This window comes from Pezoporus flaviventris, unplaced genomic scaffold, assembly GCF_033815535.1.
Source record: "Pezoporus flaviventris isolate CSIRO_AGI_PZ_B2104156 unplaced genomic scaffold, CSIRO_AGI_Pfla_v1 ptg000002l, whole genome shotgun sequence".
Lineage (NCBI taxonomy): Eukaryota > Metazoa > Chordata > Aves > Psittaciformes > Psittacidae > Pezoporus > Pezoporus flaviventris.
Window position 1 is genome coordinate 78,260,497 of NW_026892550.1, and position 27,280 is coordinate 78,287,776.

Below are 27,280 nucleotides of genomic sequence, written 5' to 3' on the forward strand. Positions count from 1 at the left end.
TGCTCTACCCCATCCATCAGTTCCGTAGCCCCATCACAGAAGGCCACCAAATTTTCAGGCAGGATTTCCTCTTAGTGAAGCCATGTATGGTGCCTACTTACAGATGTGGATTCTGCAGAAGAGTAACTGGCCTAGTTGGGAAACCATACATTCTTTAGCTTATGCTCTACCATTATAGCCTTCTCTCTTACCACTGCGAAAAAACACTAATCTTAAAGTTTTAATTAAAATGAACTCCCTATTTCTAATTTCCTTCATAAATACTACAGGCTTGACTCACACTCATGTGAAACTCAGTAATACCTAGTTTCTAAGGAGTCTCTTGTAAGGTTGGGTTTATCTGGGTTCAAGAATAAACTGACAGAAGAGCTTGTTTTTTGTTCTGTTAAGAGTGTCTCTCAGAAAGGCCATCTTAATTTACTGTGTAGAATCTTCCAAAATCTTCTCACTGAAGTCAGGATGGAGATACAAATTGAAATCACAAAATTACACAACAAATTTCTGTTCCTTCACAATTTCTTTAGATTATTAGTATTTTAAATGCATACATTACTGTGTGACAAATAACTATCCTTTTAGTACAAACCCAAAGTTAATCTAGATTTTGCTGTTGCCACTCAGATAGTTTACTGTCTGAGACCTAAATCAATGTGTCCACTAGGTGGTGGTGTGGTCAACATAAATTTGTGAAGTAGAGCTGCAGGTGAGTAACCTGGAAGTAAAAACATAAAACCGATTTGCCGCTGAACTGCAATACTGTTGTCTACTGACTGCTGTATATTTCCCTTTATGGATGGAGGCTTTTCCTTTGTGCTTAAGTACCCAAAAGTTATGAGGAGAAAGAAAAATGGTTTTTACCTCAGTTCCAATTAAGGTAGGACGGATGTAAAGGCTGGCAGTGGTTGAGTATGGGACCCACTCCTTTTCCACTTCCACAAGCTTCCGGATGCACTCTAGAAGCTCATTCTGGTCAAAATGCTGGGAAGGAAAAGCAAAGGGTGAAAAGCAAACAGAGAAATACAGCCTAAACACTCTGTGGTCTTTATAGATCTGTATGCTAAGGGGAACACTTCATCAGGATAAGTAACAGTGACAGCCCATAGAGGTTCATAGGACTACACTATCTTCCTTGATTTCATTTCTCACAGAATTCAGAAGTCCCATGGTTTTTGCTACTGTGACTTTTTATCCGGTATCCTGGATGTCCTCGTCTGCAACAAAGTATCCTTCTGAGATAGCAAAAAGGAGCCACTGACCCTTCTTGCCTCCAAACCATATGGGAAGAACAGCCTGCGCAGCCCTCACTGTCACTTGGCACACTGCAAGCTATGGCACCACCTCTTCTGCAGAAAGAGTGATTTGTGTTGTAACACTGAGGGACCCACCAAGTCTCCCAGTTTCATGAAATTGCAATTTTTTTACAGTAATAAAGCTAATAAGCATGGGAGGAGATTCACTGGTCAATATCCAGTTGTTAAAAGCCACATTAAGTTGCTAGCATGACCGAAAATTAAGGCACTCAGAGGCTGAAGGACTTAACTGAAGTAGAAAGAAGAAAAGGAAGAACATTACTGCCAGAAAAATTTAATCAGCTCTCCGCATGCAAATATCTGCAGAACAGCTCATATCCCTCAGAACTAGACTGTGTACATTTGAAGCAGTAGAGAGACAATGAAGAAAGCAAAATACTGTGGTGATTTAAAGGAAAAACGTATTTCGAACAGTTCACTGAATAAGGTCTCTTAAAGTTTATCTGAACTATTCAAGAGTTAGAGTGTTTGATAAATGTTACAATACTGTAAAGTTTCAGAGATTTGCATTTTGAAAATGAAAATATGCTCTGACTTAAGGAGAACATGACATCTTAACTACATACTGGCAGAGTTGCTCGTCTTGCTGATCGTGCCATCCTCTCCATGTTGAGGGTTGGCCGGAACAGGCGGATTTTGCCATCCACTCCTCGGTAAGCTTTCATTCCTTCAAACAACTACCAAACCAAAAAGGAGGAAAAAGAAAGCAAATAATAATTGAGACATTTTATCCCCTGATGATTTGTGCTAAAGCAACAAACATGCTTTGGAAATCAAAGAACTACACAGTACTCAAGGCATAAGTGCCAACTAGTTAATGGTTGCAACACACTCCTTTGAGGTAGTTTTATGACATTTATATTGCAAAGGTGACCTGCCTATGCTTCAGATAAATCTTTATCTGTCAGAGAACTTAACAACAACCATTTTTTTCACAACTTGGTTGCAGCAATTAAAATCTGTAGCATGTGTTTGAATTAACTATTCACTCACATCCTGACTGATACATAAGGCTGAGCTAAATCAGTATTATCCCCTAAGGAAAAGATCTATAGAATTTAATTATATATGTTAAACGTTTTTAGGGCTCTGTCAAAAAATTCATTTCAGTAGGAAGCATGGAATAAGGTAATTAAGGGAACTCTGTTGCAGTTCTTGTTGTAGTTGCAGCAAAATCTTGGTCACTTAGTTCTCCCATACAACCCTACGCTGTGGAAAGGGGTTTAGCTAGCATGAGAGACAGAGGCACTAGAGGGAGAATGCATGAAAATGTTTTACCTATACTTAACAGGAAACTTAAATTAGCCATAGCTATCCCATCAAACTGCACAATCCAGATGACTGGTGTTGACAATCAATTTACCAAAAATATTATTCCATCAGTGCCCTACCAGCAGAATGTTCTACAGCATCTCCTAATCATGGCAAACAATATACCCACAAAATATCCATAGTTTTCAGTTACAGATTGGTAATTTCTAGTTATAGCCAGCAAACAATAATTTTGTATATATAATTATATAAAATTAAATAAAAAAAAACCTATTTATTATGTAAGTTCACATCAATATAAATATATACAGGTATTTAGATTAAGTATTAAAGGACCACTCATGTAAATAGACAAGAATTTTAGAATTCATTTTTTAAAGCACATTAAATTTCAGCATAAGTTCTATGAATTTAACTGCATCACTTCTTTCAGTCTCCTCAGACTTCTCCTCCTGACTGCTCCACACAAAATGTCTGGAAGTACATTCTTTGCACTTGAAGTCTACATATGCAGGGGTTTTATTTGGAAAAAAAGAATCTTGTATTTGTGTGTAAGTAATTTTAGTAGAATACTCAAGGTTTCATTATTATTAAATTCTGTAACATTTCCCCAGAAGGATCAGTGAAGTGTAATGTCTAGAAAAGTTTTGTGAGGTCCCATGATAGAGCTAGTCCTTCCACATGACAAATTTTAACTGGTTTGTAACTGGGGTGCAGGAATCCCAACAATATTCCTTTGGCTACATGCTAACTATGTAGCAGAACTAAAATTAGAACCCAGAACATTTTGCCTTCAAAATTTATATTATTCCTATGGCAATGCCAACCTTATTAAAAGGTTTGTGTGCAGTTTGGAAAAAGAAACAGTTCCTGGGACAGATGTTGTAGCTATAAGAAAAGAAACGTTTTTAATAAAGGGTGGCATAGCTGGTTGTATGGTGATACTTTGATATGATTTTTATTGGGCCAGTTACTAGCTAATACCACATTGCTGTAATGCTTCTATCTTATCACAGAACAGTTGTTTCCCCCCACCCTCCTCCCCAACACACTCACAGAATTTTTAATGAGAGGGAAGAGAAAGGAATGTTGCTACTAAGATCTGATCAATGGTTTGAGAGAAGAATCACATCATTACTGAAACACAAAGCCTTCTCAAGCTGTTAAATCTTTTTCTCCAAAGAGAAATACTTAACTTTCCAGAGCTCAGTAAAACCTTACACTCATTCAAAAGGGAGACAGTGATGTGTTCCAGAAATGCTCACATGAATAAAAGCAACTGCTGTGGTTGCTTGACGGTTGGTTGCTGCGGTGGTGTGCAAACAATATTATCTGACATCTGTACATCACAGGAGCTGGATCTGGAGTTCAGCAGATCCAGACTACCACAGTGCATCATGGAGGGCAAGGAGAAAGGGGAGGGAATGCCAAATTCATCATGTTTATTATACCCACTGTGTATTCATTGAGCCACAGCATTGGCACCAGATTCTCCTCTGTCTGTCCTCTTGGCTAGAGGAATCGTGATGCAATAAGGGTAAAAGAATAAAAATATGGGGGGGAAAAAAAGAAAAAAAAAAAAAGAAGAGCATATTCATATTAGCAATGACTTCAAACTAGGCCAGAGGCTGAGCATTAAAGCAATATGCTACTAAGAGTGAAATATAGATCCAGGACTCCAGCGTGGTTTCTTACTTCTTGGGCAGATCAAGAGCTGCAGCGTTAGTCACAGGGGCCTGCTGTAATTTACAGAGGGCCTTTGGAGGCCCAGTGACTAGATGGGGAAAAAACAGCAACAACAAAAAATGGTGAAGGCAGGAGCTCAGGGACAACAAGCAAGGAAAAGCTGAAAAGCTTGATCCTTCCTTTATCCTAGTGGTTAAAAAAAAAAAAAGAGAGAGAAGAAATGGACAAAGAAATAATAAAAAAAGCACAAGCAACTCCACTAACTTCAGTGGAGACACTCCCACCTACCTAGAAGTGGGAGGAGAAACAGATTTCCATTTCACCATATGTGCCCTGCTGAGGCTTTCACACAAATGTGAGTACAGCTGAAGCTGCTCTGGAAACACAAAAGGCAGCTTTAGCCAGTAAGCAGCTAAGCACGGAAACTGTTAACCACGCTGGTTTCCAACTTAACATTTCACTTTCCAAAATTCCTTGCTCTATGTTTTCTGCTTAAATGCACTTGTATATGCTGAATACATCAGATCTAGTTTGGAGCTCTTCAGACTTGCTTGGAGTTGCAAACAAACATCTATCTAGCCTGTCCTGCAATCCAAGATATGAACCTTTACAACAGCTTAAAATAGCTCTCACAAAGTGCATGTTCAGTCCCCAAATTAAAGTTACTCTTGGAATTTCAGAGTTTTATCCAGTGCTTCATTAAGTTACAGCAACTGGACAGTAACTGTCAGTGAACTAGAACACTTTTTCAAATGAATTTGTCATCATGTAAGCATTATAGAATAACAGAATGGTTTGGGTCGGAAAAGACCTTAAGGTCATCTAGTTCCAACCCCACGGCAGGGATGCCTCCCACCAGACCATGTTGCCCAAGGCTCTGTCCAGCATGGCCTTGAACACTGCCAGGGATGGAGCATTTATCATTTTGGGGGGCAACCTGTTCCAGTGCCTCACTACCCTTACATCAGAGAGCTTCTTCCTTATATCTAACCTGAAATTCCCCTGTTTAAGTTTAACCCCATTACCCCTTGTCCTATCACTACAGTCCCTGATGAAGAAAGGGTCTCCTTCACTAGCCTAGAAATTTAAGTGAACTGGAATCCACAGGTCAGAGTTCCTTCTGAGTTATACTAACATAAATATAATCTTGTTGTAAATAATGGAATTATTCTGGAAGGACATCAGCTATCAAAACAAAATGTAACTCAATACTAATGAACTTCAGACAGTAATAGTCCATGTATTACAAAGGTATGGGTTCAAGAGCTAATGAAACAAAATAGCAGTTTCCAAATAATTCAGTACTCACTTCTACAGCATAATGCAGAGATGAGGAAGCTGGATGCAATGAAAGGTTCTCAAGTGGCTTAATATAAGGTTTCTCCCATCCTGAAGCCAAGGACCATTCAATTATCAGCATATTATCAGTGAACACGGTTCCAAACACCAAACCATTGGGGTCTGGTTTTTCCTTCAAAGTCGTAGCTGGGGTGATAACCAAGTCTGAAGCCTGAAGGAACATGAAGACAAAAATGAAGTGTATAAAAATGATCAACTCAGACTGACTTAAAAGTTATTCTCCATCAGTGAACATGGACAAATGTGATATTTTATCTGTGAGGATGTTTAATAACAGAATGCTTAAAGGCAGCTAACCTCTAAGTAGCTGGCAAAGTCCTCATACTGTGTATGCACACATATACACAGTGCTGCTTATACCAGAAGTACTTGGCATATTTTGAAGAACTGTTAAGTGGAGGAAGCAGTACAAAGTGTAAAACCAGAAAATCAGCAGATGAAAATTTCTTGGGCACTCAGATTAACGTATGCATACAAATTCCAGAAACACTCAACTGCTGTATCTCAGAACATAAACTGACCATAAGAAATTAATCCCTCTCACAGCTAAGTAGATACATTATGATGATTTGCCTTCAATCCATAAAACCAACGTGAGAGATCAGAGCCTGCAGTCAGCAGATTACTTGGGTCACACCAGCTTGTTCATTCATATCCATATTTTCCTAGAAAGGTTCCGTTAGCAAAGAAGGTTAAATGTTTCCTTGCATGATAAACTGTAGAGACTTTATTTTACAAGCTGGATTAGCTCCAGAAATGCAAAATAGGGATTTTTGTACTGGTTTTGGCTGGGAGAGAGTTAATTTTCTTTATGGTAGCTCATATGGTGTGAATCATCCTAAAGAACGCAGGGGAAGGAAAGCAGGATCACTGGCAGGTCACTCTCTTTTATACACAGATAGGGACTAAACAACTAGAAAGGGCTATGAAGGGGGCAGTCTCGATCCACACTCTCCATTCTCTTTCTGTACCATCTGAGCATTTAAACTGCTGGTCAGAAGCAAAAAAGAATTCAACAAAGAATTGTATTCAAAGGGCCATTTCCCTTCCTAACATGACTCAGAAAGCACTGACCCTTATTACAAACCCCCCTACCCAAGTAAGATCTTACTTCTTTATGCTGGGTACATATAAAGTAGACTGGAACGCAGGTAGTTCAGACTATTGTTCAAATCAGTTGTACGGGCACTAAAAAGGCATGTTTTGCAAGAGGTACCACTGATGTCTCAGACTCATTTTGCAAAATAAGAAGAAAATAGTCTCAAGCTTTTGAAAAAGAACACATGCACTCCTGTCTCTGTAAACAACCTGATTTTCAAGATGCCTTTAATGTACAATGGCCTGGTTTTATGGGTCAGTTGATTTTTGTTTGGGTTTTTGTTGGTTGGGTTTGTTTGGGGTTTTTTTGCTTAATGGCTTAGATGTGAAATTAACTGAGAGCTGGAACACATGAACAGATAAAAGCTTGTTTTAAACAATCCAGTTATAGGGCTTGACTAAATATTAAAGTGCATTAGCCTGACTGAACTAATACCTAATCTGATGAAACAACAATTACTCTTCTTAAATCTTTAGAGTAACCTTTATCTTGCTGACAATGAATGCTCCAATGGGAAAAGCACTACTCAATGATGTCCTGAAAATAAAAATGAGTTTTACCTGACAGCCTTTTATCATGCACTTGAGGGGGAGGGGGGGGGGGAACAACAACAAACCAAACAACAACAAAAAAAACACAAAACCAACCCCCCCCCCCCCCCCCCCCCCCCCGAGCGTGGATCAAATTAAAAGCCACAAAGGAGTGTTTGTAATTATCCACAATGGAAGACAGCTCAGGAAAACACTTATGCAGGAGCAGGATGTGAATGGGACTTAAGCAAGGATGTAGAATGCAGTTATATCCTTGCCTTTATCTCTGGACAGAATCACAACTTCTAAAGAAGGCCTACTGCCAGTGATATTAACAGCTCTCCCTGAAGCCATGGCTTATGTCTCATCTCAGGTAATTTTCATTAAGGTAATTAACTTTACAATAAAGTGGCCTGGGGACCAGAGCTATCATATGGAGTCTCATCCCCTAGAACTCCCATCACTGTGCTGATTTCTGCTTTTATGCCTCAGTTTTTCACTCCCACAGCTGTGGAAGCACAGTAGCTGAAAGGCAGCACTACAAAACAGTTTGTTAGCCTTATCAGGGTTAACAAATAGCTTTTACTTTAAGGATGGAAAAGATTTTACCTTGGCTCTTCTCACAGGTCCACAAGCACACGTAGAAAGCGCAGCAAACTGCAGCCACAAGTGAAGAAACATGCTCACTTGGGAGCATTTGGGTTTTCCTTGACCCAGTTTTGTCACTTAAGTTATTTCTCCAGATTTGGACAGTTCAAGAGACAGTTCAGAGTGTTTGTCATGTGAGTGCTAATTTAATAAAACTATGCTGATCAAATACAAACACTCTGTTGCACTCTAATGGTTAATAGAAAGAGGGTCCTAGATCCAGAGTCACTTCTATGCTGGTTCATTAGTGATAAGAGGTGGGCCACATGCTCACTTCTGCAAGTTCAATAAAATGGGTACTCCTCTGTGATGGGTGGTCACACAGCAGTGCCTATGGCTCAAAAAAGGAGCCCACACTGGTTAGCTTTCAGCCCCAAGGACTGGGGACTTCCTGCAGTCACAAACACAAATCACTGGGCTGGATTTCAGGTTGAGTGACTTGAAGGCAGAAAGCCTACAGAGGCAGGTAGCTGTGATGCTTATCCAGAAAAAAAGCAAATAGTTTCTGGACCACAGAGCTTTCTGGAGCTGCACACACTGAACAAGGAGCCTACCTGCTGTTTCTCACCTCCTTCAGCTTTTAGTGAAACTAGCCTTCATTCAGGCATTTTGCAAACACCTGACTCAACAATACCAGGTGTGACACTTGACCCACAACACTTCTTTCAAACAACAGTAGGAATACCCTGCAGAAGACTTCAAAAATAGGCTAAACTGCACAGACCATTAAGGCAACAATCATTAAAAAGGCAAGTTTCCTTATCCTTATGATCCTGTTAAGGTCCCCTGAGATGCATTTAAGATTTTTTGGGGGCCATTACTTTCTTAGGGTCTTTCCCCTTACCCATTCTCTTGTACATTTGTCCGTCTTTTTTTTTCCCCAAGAAGCAAGTAGTGCAAGTTAACAGTGTGCAAAATCACCTGAATCTTTCAGAATCCCAATGCTTTTTATGTCAAGATCCCATCAAGTGCTGAAACACATTCAATCTTTTTTTCCCATAGAAGAGGACTGAGTAGGCATTGGAGAACCCATCCTTGCAGTACTCTCTCCCACAATGTGGTCTGCAGCATGAAGTATTGCACTCAGCCTCTTCTAGGTCCCTGAACAATAAAACCTCCTACACAACATCTCACCTGTCCAAGCATTTTGTGGTGCTGTTCAAACAGCACCAGCAGGAGGGAAAACAAACACTCAGAAGAACCCACACAAAAAGAGCAGAGCAAGGCCAGGTGACTAACACTAGAAATACTGATTAAGTATTAATGCCTACTACTTTAATATCGCTCATTAAAAAACTATTGCTGTGCTACCATGGTATCACCTATGACCTTTATAAAACAGCAATTTATTTCTTTCCTTTGTCAACAATTGCTCAGCCCTCAAAGTAATATATTAAGGATGCATTAGGGATTGGCATTAACACTCATTCAGATCTCCACTGTGTGTACTGCCAATACAAAGGGTGATTTTCAATTAGGTTTGTGTTTTGCTTGCTTTGTTTACCAACCTGCTCTCAAGCACCTTCTGATGCTGCTGCCTAAATAATAAAACCATTAAAGTGGAAGAAAACCAGATAAATGCAGGAACAAAAAAAGATTAAGGGGGATAAAGAAGGAAAGAAGCCTGTGGCACACAGTCTAGTGAGTGCAGCTATTTGGCCCCTGTTTCCTAGAGTAAAATTACAAGGACAGTTCCATCCTGGCAAACTCTCCATGTTGCAGCAATACAGTATGTACAAGATACATGTTCCTAGGTCCCAGCCCAGGGCACCTGAGTAAGAAATAGGAAGAACCAGATTGCTCTGCCTATGGTAGGCTAAAGGTGGTGGTGGGAAAGACAGCTGGATACTGTTGATTTTCAGGCTTGTATAGCAGCACTGCACCTGTAAAAAGCTACTCTCTTGACAAGATGTATTTTTTAATAGCCTCTCCTCTGAAAAGTGCCTGCTGATTCCAATGCAACTTCTTCCAGGGCAAAGCTTTACCCAAACCAAGTAAAGAAGATACATTGTGGCCTCTTGAAACTGAAATTCATCATTTGATCAATCAGATCTTTTCAATTATGAGCTACCCAAATTAAAAATTACATGCTGGTCTGTGTCAATTTTAACCAAAGCTGTAGCAAGACATTCTGGTGCCCCTAGCCAAAATGTCAGTTTAATGCTTATTCTACCCAACCTTTGCTATAGCCTGAAGTAGAATTGGAGCTGACAGCAGCTTCTGGCCAAAGCTGTTACTCTCATTACTATATTCCTACCTTTCTGACCCTAGAGAACTATCTTGGATAGGTGCAGAAGGCAAGGGCATATTTTTATTTTACCAACACCTTCCCAAGTGATCCTTGGTTGCAGTTATTTTCACTGCACTGAAACTGCTAGACCATAATGAATAGGTTGAGCAGCTTTAACAGGTGCAATTCACTTGACATACCCAAACTTCTCTGAACGCTTTGCTGGGCCAAGCGTTTCTATCACTTCCTTGAGTAAAAACAGAGCTGACAGCCTCAGCTGCAAAATAGCTTACATGTTACTTAACTGTAACAACAAGTTTCAGCAGAGATACTCAAAATACTAACATCCACTCAGTGAGACTGACTGCAGTCTACTCTGATGAAACAAGTAACCTCCCCTACTTCTTGTCAAAGTGATTCATTCAAGATGACAAAGCAACTGCAATTATTATTTTTCATTACTTATACTGAGTTTGTAAGCATATCCTAGGAAAGATCAGGGCCTTCTGATGCAATAACATACACAAAGTATAGGCAAAATTGAGTAACTTGTTTTGCCCTTACATTTGTGAACAGCAAAATGCGGTTGCAGTAGAAGAGCAGATTTTGAGGAGACTAATTACAAAGAGCATGAGGAATTACTATAAGGGGGGAAGGTAAAGTGTAGCTGGGGCAGTTGGAGAGAACTGGGCTAGGACTAAACAGAAAGGTTTTGAGGAGGACTCGAGGGATAAGGATATTGGCTTCCTGCCATTCAGTCCTCATCACTGCTTTTCAGGACCTCCCCAGCACACACATCTATCCCAAGAAGCCATTCTTTCTGCTGGAGCACAAATTTTGCCTCACAGCACCTTCTGCCTGGCTCTTCCTACATGACAAACTGAGAAGAGGTTTGCACTGCCAAAGAAAAGCAGTTATGGGGAACTTAGCTGAGGATACTAACTAGGCTGAAGAAAGTGGATTGGTCATTCACCTTTGGAAACTGAAACTCTTCTCTAAAACAAGTTTTCTTTGGTCTTGCAGCCAAAGATCAAGCTATCACCTTTTTCTTATAAATCATTCAGCTCTTTTACTTTCCAGAGTCAAGCTGCAGGTGGCAGAGGATTGCCCTGTTTTCTTGCTGACCTGAGCAGTGATCTTAGATGCCTGGAGAAGCTCATATATTAGATATCCCAGCCCAGCAGCACCATACAACAGGGCTCAGGCTTCTGTATGTTGCAAATAATTACTCCTGTAGAACACTTCCTACAAGAAGCCCTGTTCCTAAACCCTATCTTAGAAACAAAAATGCTGGATAGTGCTATAGTAAATGAAACCAAGTGCACACCTTTTCCAGCAGGTATTATTTTTGTCTAGTTTATCTGACTTACTCCCTCTCAGCTCTATCCACTACCCACTAGCTGACACCATCGCAGCATCTATTTGAGTGAAAAAGAGATCTATGTCCCACAGGCCTTGGGTAAATCAAGGTCTCTAGGTTCATTTCTTTTCCCATCCCCACCTTCTTTGGAAAAGGCTGCTACTGTTGTGGAGCAGAGACCATCTCTTTCTCTTAGCTCAGCGCTAAGCCGTGTGGTTCTGCTCACAATAATAAAGTCTATAGTAGAAATAGTAAGAACAACAAATGTTCTATCCACTCAGAATAAGACACAGTTAAATAAATTCTTAGAAATCTCTAACTAGCTTGTAAAGTATAAAAAGTAACATTAAAGTAAGTAATCCTATAATCTTTTTACCATCATTACTGTCTTAAATTTACAGCAGAGCCTGAGGCTTGAGAATGGAAAGTGTGCCAAGATGTAGTAACATTTAAGTAGGAAGAAAGCCCTGATTTTCCTAATATAAAAAAAATAGAGAAACAAAATATAACAAAACATCTTCTTCAATGTCGGGAGACTACCCAGAAATCTTTCAACATAAAGCTTCCCTGGGACTTCATCTGAGAATATGTTAGCACATGTAATTGAACTAGGCCCTGGAATCATTGCATCCGGTTGACTGTACACTGGGTAACAGACCACAGGACAAATGCAAAGCAAAAGGGAGTCAAGGGTCTGAATCAGCTGTGAGTCTGGCATGGAAACAGAAAATATGGCTGGACTTTTGTCTAGTCCATCCTCTGTAAGGCATCCAACCTAAACTATTCATAATAGATATTTACCAAATATTTTTCAAACCAAATAATTAGCTTCTGCTACACTCTGAAAGCAATGGGAAGAAACAACACGTTGGCTTCTTTAAACTTTCCCCTGACCTGATGGATGCTCCAGCTCTGATGCAGGAATGTTTGATTTGGAGCAATAGGCAGTGATGTAAACCTGCTCTGACAAGACAACAGATAAGTGGTTGGAATTGACATAAACTCCTTGCCTTAGAAAATGAAAAGGGCATCTAAGGCAGCAGCAGAGCTGAAAATGCAGTCTGCAGCTCCCAAGATGCTCAAAAAGGGAAAGGAAGATGCTGGAAAGATACAGTCCAGCTAGACTAGAGAAAGCACTGAGGAAAACAATCTTGCTCTACAAAACACTAAAGCATGCGGGTAAAGCATATCATCACCAATTTTGTTGAAGCTAACTATATTTTAAGAGTTTTTCTATATGTTGCTGAAATGCTACCCTGCACTCAAATCAGATCCCACTGATTTGATCCATAGCCCATTAAAGTTAATCAAGACCCTTCCTGCAGCTTTGTAGGAATTTGGATTGTAAGGGAGGCAAAACTATCCGAATGTTTATAGCCTCATACATTTCTACTGTTTCAGGAAAATTAAATGGATTAGTAAAGGTTTTGGGGTGGGGTTGTGGTGTTGGGGTTTGAGGGGGGGGTTGGGTTTTGGTTGCTTTTGGGGGGGCAGGAGGGGTGTTTCATCCCTTGCTCATTAGTCTATTCTCCACTGACACAAGTTTCAGAAGATGTATATTTTTAAAAGTTAAAGATGATGAAATGGGGTTCCTACAGATCCTAAGGAAACCTCCTACCTGATATTAAGGAAATCTTAAGGAAAGCAGCTGGTTTATTTTAACGGGTTCTGTCTCCTTTACTCCAGCTGATGGTATTTTCAGATTATGAAAAATAGTCATCTAATATCTCATCTATTGAAGAATTATATAAAACATTTTCCATATAAAACCTTTTTAAATCATAAACCACCAGGATGCTGGAAAACTATTAAATATAGGAACAGAACCTGGACACACTGTTGCATTTTGGTTCTATAAACTGTTTCTGTTTGCTAAGAGCTATTCTAGTTAACTGAATGATAAGAAAGCGTGAAGAGGGAAGCAGTATGAGCAGGCTTTAATGCAATCTTTGCACTGGACTGAAAACCACACTGCTGTAGCTCACTGCTACTGCTGCTCAAGTTAGCTATAAAAAAAAAAAATATTCTCTTCAGACATGCAACTGCACTTCTTGTCTGCAGTGCAGATACAAGTGGGCTTTAGATTGGAAAGATCTGACAGCCTGCTTAATGCAATTCCTGATGCTGTGCTGCTTCTTGCCTCACAACCACTGTATTTCTGCATTACAGCATAAACACAATGTTCCATTTTTAGAAAGAGTTTGCCTGGGAGAATGTTTGAGCCTAACACAAGCTGAGGGCTCATACAGAAAACTGGAATAGAGAAGTCTCTGACATTTAACTGATACCACATTTTTGTGCAGTTGACCGGTATTTTACATGTTCAAATAATGCTGTATTAAAGCAAAACTTATAAATCTGGTCCACAAAAACTTGAGACACTACTGTTTCCTGGTTTGGGAAACATCATTTCTACTTCTAAAAAAAAGTAGTCATACTGAAAGAAGAAATGAACTGCAAACCTAAATTTCAGACAAACAAGTGGGAAATATTTCACCTAAGTAGCCTGGCCAGTCACAAACATGTTATGTGGAGTATCCAAGAATAGAATCATAATCTCACATGTCCAAGTCCTGAGCAGTTACAATTAAATCTCCTTACCCTGAGTTTAATAAGCTTGTAGCCATGTAGGGAAGTGGATTTACAGAATGAAGGTATTCAGAATTCATAGTTTTATGTGGAATTTCAAGAACGTTGAGGAATATTAAATGTTTTCATGGCACAGTCTTTTACATTGAAGTTACAGGAATAATTTCAAATATTCAGTTAACCACACCTGCCTTTTTCTCTTATCTCCCTTCTCACAGTGGTAGACAGAAGATAAAATTACAAATTCTTGGGAATAGGTATGGACACCATGGGTCTTATAAGTTTTGGAGTCCATTTCTTTTGGAAATCATTGGCTGGCACTATAGTTCTGCCTTTTAAAAGCAATTCTTCACCTTGGAAAAATAAATCCAGAAAATTATACAAACTAAATGGAATTTCCGAAATTCTAGTACACTTTCTGTGCTTTTACAGACATCGACTTTATCTTAAGCTCCTAGTTAAACAGAAGATAAAGCGTCGTTTTCTTTGTACTATAAATCAACTCAGCCAAACTGCCCCCGGCTTTTTTTCCCTAGCAACTTCTTTTTATCTCGGCTAAAAGCTTCAGTTATTTGCTTAAGACAATTAATGTTATTTGCAAATCCTACAGCTTCGGGTAATGGGACAATCAGTTCCCCTACTACAGCTTAGAAAACCTATTTGCTAAAAGCCTGCAGCTATATGCAGGACATCACCCACCTGAAGAGAAACACAGAACTACTTGCCACTAAGCTAAAACTGAAGAGAACTGCCACATATCTCAAATGCTACATCATAAGTAAGGTTCCCGATGGCATGCAGACTGCTGGGAAATCATCCCTTAGCATGTCACAGGAGGACCATGGTGAATTATTTTCACAGCATTAAAAAATCGTCATTGCTCAGTAGCATTTTTTGGCTACTACAGCCCTGAAGCAATGACACTACTGCTGTTACTCTGCGAGAACAAGCTTGATTAGAAACATTTACGTGCCAAGTAGAGCCATCCACAATACTAAGCTGCATTAATGTGCTCTCCACCTGTGCGTGCAACTTGCATGGTCTCCTTCAGAAAAGCCACTTTCTTCCAGGGACCAACAATCACCAAAACATTCATTTACACATATTGGGGTTCATTTCTTCTCTCTTTCATCAAAACAGGATGCTCAGCTGCAAGTGCACTGTGTGTTGATCACTACTGTGACCTAGACCCATTCTGGCCTAATAACTGTAGTGAAAGCAGCAGATGAGTAAGTCAGTCTTGCCCTGCTATTATTAGCAATATTCAGAAGAGTTTGTGCAATGCCTGTATGGATGCAGAATACTGCAGAAACCACCCAGCACTCAATATTCTCTGTGCTGTAGCTGGTTTCCCTCTTGGCAGGTGAAGGTGAGAGAATGGATTTGATTGTAAATCACCTGTAATAATTCTGCCACATATACGTGCTTGCTAGGAGGCATAATCAAGTGATTTAATAATATTGTTACTCACAATTTATTTTTTTTTTATTCAACACATGTAAAAAGCAAATCATTTTATTGTCACTGACGAAAAAGCTAACACAAATAAATTCAGCTGAAATCATGATGAAAATCAGACTGACCTTTTCTAAAGCAGTACTCTGCTTGCAAATGCTATATACTGTTAGGACAACAGAGAATTGGCCTTGGCATCCTGATCTTACAGTGGCTACAGCTATGTACTTCTATAGAAATGATACGGAGAGCACCTACCAAATGGTAACTGACACAGTTTTAGCTTAGGAGGTTCAGACTGGACATCAGAACAAAACCATTTTCTTAGAGAATAGCACAGCACTACATTCAACAGACAGAGCCACAGATGACCTGGTCTGGTGCTGATTAAAGTCACACTTTCAGTAGAAGGATGGACTAGATTGCCTATGATTCTAAGACAAAAAATACTTGGAGATGCTTTATTATATAATGTTATATACACACACAAATGTAGATAGATATACAACTGGTCATCTTTTATTGCTTCAAGACAGTTTATATAAAAGCAGCTTTCTGATATAGAAACATTTAGGGGAGCTACTGCTCTTTATCTTTAATGCAATTGCATTCTTTGTCAAGAACATAAAAGGAGGCAGAGTGCTAGCATCAGCACAGTATGTTTTGCATAGAGCCAACCAAGTTCACAGTCATTTCATGCAAAGGCTGCATGTTTTAAAATACACAACTAAAGGTCCTACGACAAGGAACAATTACATTTGTGTGAACAGACCTCTAAGGACAAGATCAATGTCTGTAAAACTTCCACTGGTAATCTCTCAATTTGAACCACAAATGCCTGCACTGGAAATAAGGTAAATAAGAGGTAAAATACAGAGCAGTTTTTGAGGCAGTGGGAAAACTGGTTGTTTATTGGTAGGTTATACCTATAGTGTGGAAGTAATCTTTACCTTCTAATTTAAAGTCTGAGTTAGTTCAGTGCTTGGGCTCTAAAACGTTATAGCAATAAAAGAAACAAATACTGAAACATGTATTTGCTAGATGTGAGCCAAGTTTGAACTGGAAGCCATACAAACATATTAGCATAGCACTGTATTCAGTCTAGCAAGTCCAAAATCTCAACAGGGATTATTAGTTTAAGCACAGCACTGCACTAAACTGCGTGTATAGCTTCCAGTCTGCCATGGGCTCACATCCCACTGGCTCAGAGCCTGGGCAGGCTGGGTCTGCCTGCAGAAGACTATGTAGAAGTACTCAGTTATTTAGAGTAGAATGAGGAGACACTGAGATACAGAAGCTCCACTTAAACGTTTTTCATTCCACTACCATGAGTCTTCATATTAACAAGTCAATCCAGATAGACTTGTAAACTACAGCTACTTTATCCTGCTTTATTCTGGGTATATGTATATGGTTTGCACTATTCTGGTACACAAAACAGGCCATAAAAAAAAAAATCAAACAAAAAAAAAAACAAAATAACTTAATTTTTCACCATTAAGATGCCCAACTAATTCTGCATAGCTTCAGGTCATTAAAACACAAAGAAATATAAACACCTTCTCAAAGTGTCCCAGTCTCTCAAAGAGAAAATGTATTCCATGACAAAAAGTTATGCAACTAAAATCATCTCTCTGAATATGGATTAATAACATGAGGGTAAGAAAAGGCATAGATGCCTTTAGTTGCTTAAGACCAAGCATTATGCATTCAATGTCAGAGCTAAAATACATCCATACATACAACATTCAATCTTGTCAGTACAATAAGAATGTTAATCATAAAAATTTAGTGCCTAAGACATAACTGCGTGCTATTTCATGGTATTACTGAATGCAAAGAAACATGTATAACAGCAAAACTAGATATGTACATTTCTTGCTTCAACATTCCAAAATATATTCAGTGGTACAGAGGATGACTCCACTTCCCATTACTGGTTTCATACTCCCTTCCTAGAGATCCAATGCTGACAACAAGCAATCAACTAGGTTGAAAAAGACCTTTAAGATCATCAAGTCCAACCATTACTTCAGGACTGCCAAGTCCACCACTAAACCATATCACTAAGGGCCTAAACTACACGTTTTTTTGAACGCTTCCAGGGATGCTGATTCCACCACTTTCCTGTGGAGCCTGTTCCAATGTCTGACTACCTTTTCAGTGAATAACTTATTTCCTATATATCCATCTAAACCTCCCCTGGTGCAGCTTCTTAGGTTAGGGTCACAAACCACAGCCAGTTATTTAAATAAATAAATAAATAAATAAACATGTCGATACAACAGTTAGGGGAGAGGAAAATTTCAATCTAGTGGAAGGAGCTGGGTAGATAAATCCTGGATATTTGACATTTTCTACAATACAGGAAATTAGCATAATCACTACTTCCTTCCATGTTTCTTATCTGTTGCAAGATCACCGGTCACATGTCAACTCTAAATGCCATACCTTAAGTATCTTGTAAATCACAGACCTGTCAGGATGAGATTTTTAACTGCAGGAGTCCAGTTAAGGTAGTTCAGTAGCAGTTAAAACAAACATGCTACTTCTTAGCTACTGACTTAAGAGAAGCCCATGAGAACTGAAAACAGTGAGCAGCCAGCAGAGAAAGGTCAAAGTAGCATTCATTCCTTCCCTCCCAGCATATAGGGACTTTGAGTCTACCTTTCCAACTCAAGCAGAAATACAGTAAAATTCAAAGGAGCACACCCCACCTAAAAAGCACAGCACTGCATTCCAAAAAGAAATGTCTTCAGAGAGCTAGTCTGGCATTCAAATGTTGGACACCATCCCCTGTAAACAATATGTTTTATGTAAGCATAAACCAAAACCATACCCTTTTTTCTACATTCCCACAATCTTGGATTACTTGGGTTACTGGCACAAAATCACAGTTTTCTTCAGCACAGTCAGCCCCATGGGTCAGCTTGATGCTTTGAAATATTATTAGCTATAGTTTCTTAAATTGTAACGTAACTGCCTTCCACAGATATGTTTGTGAAGTTCCCTAGAATGAATCCAGGCCATTTTATTCGCCATTGTCTGGTGTTATTTTTCCTTCATTCAGAACGATTTTCTTTTTAATTTGACAATGAAGTTAAAGAGACTGCAAGTAATTCATATCATTCAATCAGTACCTGTATCCCCATTGTAAACTTTCATACACACAAAAACACTCAGCACAATATTTTCTAAAAAGAAAATGAACCCCTTTCTGGTGACTGCAGCTAATCTTCAGAAACAGAGCCATAAGGCAGCAATAGACTTACAAATCAGATTTCAGCCTGAGCCAGCTGTTTTTTTCTAGTATTATTCCCTTTATGATCACCTGTCCCACCTGTTAATGTGTTTTACCCCTCACATGGCCTCTCCACTACAATGATTTGCATTTTGGCTGACATACAAGTATCAATGGAAAGGAAACTGGATTAAATCCAACTTTGTGCCACCTAGTATTCAGAGAACCTGCTTGACTGCTGGTGTAATTAAATCTGCCTTCAGTCTCCTTCAGTTTATGCCCAGTTCACCTACAAACCAAACACTGTTAGAGCTTGTTGACACTTTATCTATCTTCCTTCTGGACTAACTCAACCAGTGGAAGGAAACAGTACATTGTGGTTACACAAGAGTGTTCTCTCTGTAAAGCAATTTTTGATCTAATACACTAGCACACTCTACTGAATGAATCTATTGCGATCTATCTTGCCTATTTATTAAAGGTGAGGTCACAAAACTCCACACTTGTGAATTCCCAGGGTTTCAAAACTGATTGGATGCCTGGTTTTGTCAACATTTTCCAAATCAGTTCTGGCTGAACAGTCATCCCAAATCTTCCTTCTTGGGCAGAACTGCCAGAGACAAACAACGCAAAAAAATGAGGAAGAGAAGAACTGGGAAGGGCTGAGAATTGGGAAAAAGGAATTAAGTGACATGTTGCTACATGGTGAAATTCTTTAGACATAGACTCAAGAATTCTTTGCTGTTTTCAGTAAGACCAGCATCAAAATAAATCTTATCAAGGAGTCCAACACATTTATTTTCCATATCTGGATAAAGGCTGTCAAATAAAATGGAAATAACTACTTAAGCATAGTTCAGAGGACAGTCACAGCAGTGACACTGCCCAAAAACATCAGGAAGAACATGACAGTTACAAAACATATCTTTATAATGTCATCTCATGTACTGCTGACAATAGCAATAACAGGAAAGGAACTGCTGAAAAAGCACAAGTGAAGTCACCTTTTTCTGGGTACTATTTTTAAACATTGCAAAAGATAGATGAGGCTTTTCAAGACTGTAAAACAAGGAAAGAGAGGGGAAAGAGAAAGAAGTAGGCAGATGTGTGACACAAAGAATAAAGGTAAAAGAAATATAAAAGAGAGGCAGGCAAAAAAAAGGGAATGAGGACAGGAAGTAGAATTCAAAGGAGCACATAGTAATGGGCTTTACATTTACAACAGAAAATTAAACATTGACATCTGCGTCCACATAGGCTTCAAGTGGAACTCACAACTACTAGCACTGCATTCAGGAAGGAGGCAGAGAAAAAGAGTTACATCCTGAGCTCAGTTCTAAGCATAAGATAAAAATTAAAAAAATGATGGGTTCAGTTTCATGCGAGTTCCTGGCAGCTGCTCAGCACTGCTTATTATCATAGCCCTATTTGCTTGTTGAATGCTGATAATGTGCCAGGGTTGTGGTGTGCTTTGGAGTCCTTCTGAGATCCTTAGCTCTGCAACTTTTGAGACCAGATGGAAAAACATACTTTTGGACACCATTCCTAATGCGAAAGTTTAAGAAATAATAGTGCAACATAGACTTTGGGAAAAACAGTTAATGGAGGAATCAGTCTTCATTTCTATTATTTTTAAAGCAGGTAACAGAAGTAAAATCACCTATATCATTTTATTTTTCCTTTAATGACTACTAACCTTTTAAACACTACCTGAAACTATAACAAAGCTCTTTTTGTAACACTCTAAATTTCTACATTGAAAATATTTTCAGCTATTTACAGAGTTATTTACAGAATTATGACATTTAAGCATGTCAGTAGCTATGAATGCCTGCACGACAATCACTACCATGTTATGTGTGAACAGGTTGCCCAGGGAGGTTGTGAATGCTCCATCCCTGGCAGCGTTCAAGACCAGGTTGGACGAGGCCTTGGGTGATATGATTTAGCATAAGGTGTCCCTGCCCACAGCAGGGGGGTTGGAACTAGATGATCTTAAGGTCCTTTTCAACCCTAACGATTCTATGAAATGCTTCAGACACTCATCTTTTAACAAACAACATACCTTGAAAGAGTCAGCCATTTCCTTTCCTGTTTCCCCCAAACATCCTCCAGCTGTGCACTCATTCTGACAGCCCTGAGAGAAACAAAAACAGTGGAAATCAAATTCAGTGCACATTGCAGAAAAGTTGATACCCATTCAGTTAATTCTATTTAGGGACAGATTGTATTGGATGATCACTCAGCCTTTGTCATCAGTATATACATATTATCAAGAACTTTTTGGAAGCTTCTTAGCACAACTTTTCACCTTTTACTTCAGTTGCATTATTTTGTAACTGTATTTCAGGGGTTTATAAGAAGAGAAAACATCTCAGATTAGATCATTGCTCTGAAGTGCAGAACAGTACGCACAGCATCACAAGTCCTTCATTCAAAGCTGAATAAATAAACTGTGGTTTTAAACAGTTCCATCAGATGTCATTTTCTCTATGAAATCATCCATGTAATAGATTTGCTTTTACCTTTTCTCAGAGGAGCCTGACTAGGCAGAATGGAAGGGGAAAAAACTGGTTCTGTTACATCTGTCATTAAATGAAGACAAAGAATGCCCACCTATATAAACACATTATCAGAATATTTTTCATTATCCAGTATGTTGAATCTAAGGCTTCTGCCACTGATCATGCTTGAAAGGAACTAAAAGAGAAGGAGTGACTGTTCTATGCATCCTTCTGTTCAGAAACAGAGGGATAACACATACAGGAGCAAGCCATCTACTTAAAAGCAAGATCCCCAGTTCCCACAGCATTAGGCTAGCATCTTTGAGGACCCTCTTCCACTAGGTGAGTTGCCAGTGCTGTCAGGCTTTTAACCCTACAAGGGAAAAGCCCTAGCAGGAGCCTGCACCGGCTGTTTACCACTTGGTGGCTTTCTCTCATCCTGTCACCCTGAGCCTTGCTGCATTTTGGGTTGGATAGTCCCAGCCCAGGTGGGAAAGTTCGAAGTTAAGGATATAATTCCCTGAAGGAAAGAGGTGCACAGGAAATCTTTCATGGTTAGCCTGTGAGATCCCACCCCAAGCTCTTAACCAGGGAGCAGCTCTAACCCTACAAAGAGGGCTGTGCGTAGGTAGATGGCAGTGCCAGAGAGACATCACAGTCCTGCAGCAGCCACCAAACTGTGGGGCCAGGACTCGGGACACAGGCTCACAGGCTGTGAAACATGACACACACAAAGCAAATAAGATTATTTTTTCCCTTTTTGCAGATCTTGGGGATATGGTAGCCAGGTAAGGGGGAAAAAAAATAAAATAAATAAAGCAGGTCTTCAGTGGGTCTGCAAGGGATAGCAGTCTTGTTACCAACAAAAGAAATAGCAAACTCCCAGCCACAGCAGATTTCACTTCCTCTCCCCTCCCCCCTAACGCCCCAGGGAGGCCGTAACATCCCTCTTGCCTTTTCTCACCATCAGCTTTAACCCTTTTGTTCCTCTCTTTTCATAGTGCTCTACAGCAAGATGTAATCACAGTTACAGCCCCCTTCCTATCAACTGAAAGGGGACTAAGTCCTGTATACTAGGTCCTTGTTTTTCCTGTAATTCTTCAAATACTTCCAAATGCACTGGTAAAACCCTGGAAGGCCTTCATGACACCACCAGTTTTTATATTTAGTATTCTGCAGATGAATTAAACCAACTAATTTCTCTTCGAAGTGCAGTGAATTACGATGAAGAGCATGCTGGATACCAGCTAGTAGGATAGTAACTGCCAGCTGTGGAGCAAGAATTTCTCAAGCATCTCCAGCTCCATTGCTGGCTTTTGTCTAATATCTAGTATGCAAAGTTGGATTTTCTAGTAATAATTACTGGTGACAGAAAATACTGACAAACACTCAACCATTATGCTTCAGTTACTTCTCATCTCTGCTTTATGAAGTTGCCCTAAAGCAAGTGTTGGCATCAACACAGAGAGGACCAAAGCTGGATATAGTTTAATATTCTCTTTCATGATCTTTAAAAAAGGATACACAGCTTGTATGTGAATTTTGAGTGTGGACCACCTACGGAAACAGGCCCTAGGGGCTCCATCGCACTGCTCTTCATTTCAAAGTTTCCACTCAGTTCAGTGAAGTCAACAGCCAATTTTTTGGGCATATGCAATAGGGCCAGTCCTGTTCTCCATGAAGTCATTATGTTTCGCACATTTAACACACATTTAAAGCAAGTAGCTAACTGCCTTTGTTAACAACATTGAGATGAAATTGAGTTAATCCCTCAGCACTACGAAAGGCATACCACAATTACTTTCTAATTGATAGAGTCATATTTTAATAGCTCCATAGCTTTTAAAACTGAAATATGTTGTTAAATGCAATAGGGAATAATCAGTCTCTGGTTTAGTGCCAACACTGCCAAGGGACCTATGCCAAGCATAAATTTGCCCTTTGTGTTTAATAGCATGGTAGATTTAAAACCACATCCGTTAAAACACCAATGTTATCCTAAAATTACATTTGAGCCATTGGGTCAATGTCTCCTCAAAATCACTCAAGTCTGTATACAGTTCCTGTGCAATTACACGAAGCACGGCAGTACTTCCAGTGCTGTGTTATAGAGCTAACAACATTTTCAAGTTAGAATAGTTAGGGTTGGAAAGGACGTTAAAATCATCTAGTTCCAACCCCCTGCCGTGGGCAGGGACACCTCCCACTAAACCATGCCACCCAAGGCTCTGTCTAAACTGGCCTTGAACACTGCCAGGAATGGAGCATTCACAACTTCCCTGGGCAACCCATTCCAGTGCCTCACCACCCTCACAGGAAAGAACTTCTTCCTTATATCCAATCTAAAATTCCCCTGTTTAAGTTTTAACCTGTTACCCCATGTCCTATCACTACAGTCCCTAATGAAGAGTCCCTCCCCAGCATTCCTATAGGCCCCCTTCAGATACTGGAAGGCTGCTATGAGGTCTCCACACAGCCTTCTCTTCTCCAGGCTCAACAGCCCCAACTTTCTCAGCCTACCTTCATACAGGAGGTGCTCCAGTCCCCTGATCATTCTCGTGGGCCTCCTCTGGGCATGAGTCCAACAGTTCCATGTCCTTTTTATGTTGAGGACATCAGAACTGCACACAATACTCCAAGTGAGGTCTCACAAGAGCAGAGTAAAGGGGCAGGATCACCTCCTTTGACCTGCTGGTCACGCTCCTTTTGATGCAGCCCAGGATACGGTTGGCTTTCTGGGCTGCAAGAGCACACTGCCAGCTCATGTTAAGTTTTGCGTTGACCAACAGCCCCAAGTCCTTCTCTTCAGGGCTGCTCTGAATCTCTTCTCTGCCCAACCTGTAGCTGTGCCTGGGATTGCCCCGACCCAGTGCAGGACCTTGCACTTGGCATGGTTAAACTTCATGAGGTCGGCATCAGCCCACCTCACAAGCGTGTTGAGGTCCCTCTGGATGGCATTCCTTCCCTCCAGCGTATCAACCGAACCACACAGCTTGGTGTCATCGGCAAACTTGCAAAAACAAGATGTTGAACAAAGATGTTGAACAAGATCGGTCCCAGCACCGATCCCTGTGGGACACCACTCGTTACTGGTCTCCAGCTGGACATTGAGCCATTGACCACAACTCTTTGCATGTGGCCATCCAGCCAGTTCTTTATGCACCGAGTGAGAGGTCCACCTATCAAATTGATGTCTCTCCAATTTTGAGACAAGGATGTCATGTGGGACAGTGTCAAACGCTTTGCACAAGTCCTGGTAGACGACATCAACTGCTCTACCCCTGTCCATCAGTTCCATAGCCCTATCACAGAAGGCCACCAAATTTTTCAGGAAGGATTTCCCCTTAGTGAACCCATAATGGCTGTCACCAAGCACCTCATTGTTTTTCATCTGCCTTAGTATGCCTTCCAGGAGAATCTGCTCCAAGATATTGCCAGGCACAGAGGTGAGACTAACTGGTCTGTGATTCCCTGGGTCATCCATTTTCCTCTTCTTGAAAATGGGGGTTAGATTTCTCTTTTTCCAGTCATCGGGAACTTCACCTCACTGCCATGATTTTTCAAATACAATGGACAGTGGCTTAGCAACTTTATTTGCCAGCTCCTTCAGGACCCACGGATGGATTTCCATCAGGTCCCATGGACTTGTGTATGTTCAGGTTCTTGAGATGGTCTCAAACCAGATCCTCTCCTATATGTAACTATTTTATCTGAACTGGCAAGAAGACAGTATTTCACATTTCTTCCTTCAAAAATATTGAAATTACACATTGAACTTATCATTACTGTAAGGCCTGTATGAGAAAAGAGTATAGAGTATTACACTAGATTAAAGTTTGTTTAAAAACTTTGTTAATGTGTCATTGTATCACTAAGAAACACTACTAATATGAAGACCTGGTGATAAGTAATTCTTACTTTACTTCTATAAAAGATTTCAATGCTATAATAACCACTGCATATCCTTTAGCTTTACAAAAGTAATCACAGTTGGATAACAATGCTCCCTTACATTAGTACTTACTTCTAATCTAACTTATGCAAAGAGGATGTATCCTTAGGGGGTTAGTCTCTCAGCATGTGGTGGACCACTGCATGTGTAACACTTACTAGCACTTTTATACAGTTGTCACCTGCACTTCCACTAGAGCTTTCCCAAATCTGAACATTCAGCTCATGTATTCGGTCTTCAAACTGCATTAGACATGTATTTTCAATATCTTTTAGCATCAAGATGCTCCAATCAATGCCTCTTGGTTTTCTTTGCTGTCTTTGTCACACCTTCTCTGACTGCTATTCTGCTACAGGTGTGAGACCTTGTAGATCATTTAGGGTATCCTGCATCTCACAGCTTCTTCAAAACAGACAATCTACCTCTTTTATGCAGATCACTCATCCTTCAGCTAAAAGGACTGTCTGCCACAAAAATGGATGCATCGCCTCCCTAGACTCCCTAACCTACATGAGCTTGCCCGACTCTTAAAATGTATTTCTAGCCACTTAGCAAGCCAGAGATATTTGAGGTATTTTTGCTAGGCTGGAGCACTCTCTATGTATTGGCTTGACAGTCTTCAATAATGGGTTCAAAGAACTTGTGCAACACAAATTCCAGAGCAGCTCCAATGATACACCTCAATGTACACACAGATCAGCACTGGGGGGGGGGGGGGGGGGGGGGAATCAAACAACCAAACCCCAAAATTAAAAAAAAAAAAAAAAAAAGGGACAATTTGGCATGTGCTGTTTCAATGCTTTGCTTTTTACTTAGTTCACCAAGAATTCTCATAAAGAGCTCTCATTTGTGTTGATTTGCACTTCCCTAATATATATGCCCTAATGCCTTGGCAGCTGGGTGTTATCACATTTCTGTGGCTGCTTGTTCAACCTTGAGCTGGCACTAACGTTGGTTAGACAGTGAGGCAGTGTAATAACAATACACAACAAAGAAAAGAAATAAAGCAACCAGCATAGCAGAAAAAGAAAGCTTCCTCGTTATTTAATGATAATTTTGCATCAGAGCAAAAGCTTCAGGGCTTAGAATGAGCAAGAGTTTATTAACCTAAGATACCCGCACTGCACAAAGTGAGGTTACGTTTAAATAGATTATCATTAAGCTAGTCCAAAAGATTATGCAGGCATTAATCTTTTGGCCTGAGTAGCTCATTTGGTTTAATTTAAAGCAATTTAAGTAGTTCTGATAAAACTGAAATATGCTCCTCCTGAAAAAAGCATCACTGTTTTTATAATGTTTACATGAAAGACGATTCAGATTACATGAGCACAACTTATTGGTTAGAAAAACCTTAAAACACAGAACAAAAAGAAATGGAATTATTCAGCTAGTCCATCCAAGATTCATATTTAGCAACATTTATAGCTATATCACAAGTCTGAAAGTAGACCAAATAGGTTTCAGAAGATCAAATAAATGCAGGACAATGTTGCCAAAGTAAAGTCACTGCAGCCAGCACTCATGTGAGAAACCTCTCTAGTACACAATGCAATTTTTTTAACTCGTGCTTAAATTAGTATTTGAATGAGTTCAGTAATGCCTAACGTGTTGTACAAGAAAGCTTGTATCAGTTCACCTGCAAGGTAGCAAGGCTAGGCAAGGTAAAGGATAACTACTGAAATCCAAATAGAACATGTGCTTGACAAATTTGATTATCAAGACACTAAATGAGAGAGTTCAGCAGCAACAGAAAATAGATTATTTTCAACAGAAAATTTATTTTAACTAACTCTAAGAAGAACCTGACATAGGATCTATTCAGCTTCAGGTTAAAATTATTCCAGAGAATTTACAAGATGAGCTGTGAATTACACTTACACAACACGGAGTCTAAAGCGTGATCCTTCCCAACTGAAGGATGTTGAAAACCTGCCACTAGCCTCATCAGGATAAAGGGACATAAAGCAGCTGTACATCTCTGTGTGGTGTCCCTTTATTCAGTAGTTGAATCTGTCTTAATACAGTTACGGCACAGCGATAAAATC

The 27,280-nt window shown here is 39.8% G+C and overlaps 1 protein-coding gene across 4 annotated transcripts in view; it reads right to left on the bottom strand.

Moving 5' to 3' along the window:
* The window catches only part of BCAT1 (branched chain amino acid transaminase 1), a 67,110-nt gene that overhangs the window by 21,983 nt on the left and 17,847 nt on the right, over positions 1–27,280 (bottom strand). For 3 of the 4 annotated variants that reach the window (XM_061444399.1, XM_061444401.1, XM_061444400.1), the window contains exons 2-6: positions 20,845–20,916; positions 5,578–5,778; positions 4,038–4,094; positions 1,877–1,987; positions 859–978 (exon numbers count right to left, since the gene is read on the bottom strand). In XM_061444399.1, the coding sequence (XP_061300383.1) occupies positions 859–978; positions 1,877–1,987; positions 4,038–4,094; positions 5,578–5,778; positions 20,845–20,916 (561 nt within the window). Of the gene's footprint in view, positions 1–858; positions 979–1,876; positions 1,988–4,037; positions 4,095–5,577; positions 5,779–20,844; positions 20,917–27,280 lie in introns of those variants that run through there. The other variant, XM_061444402.1, reaches the window with a different exon arrangement.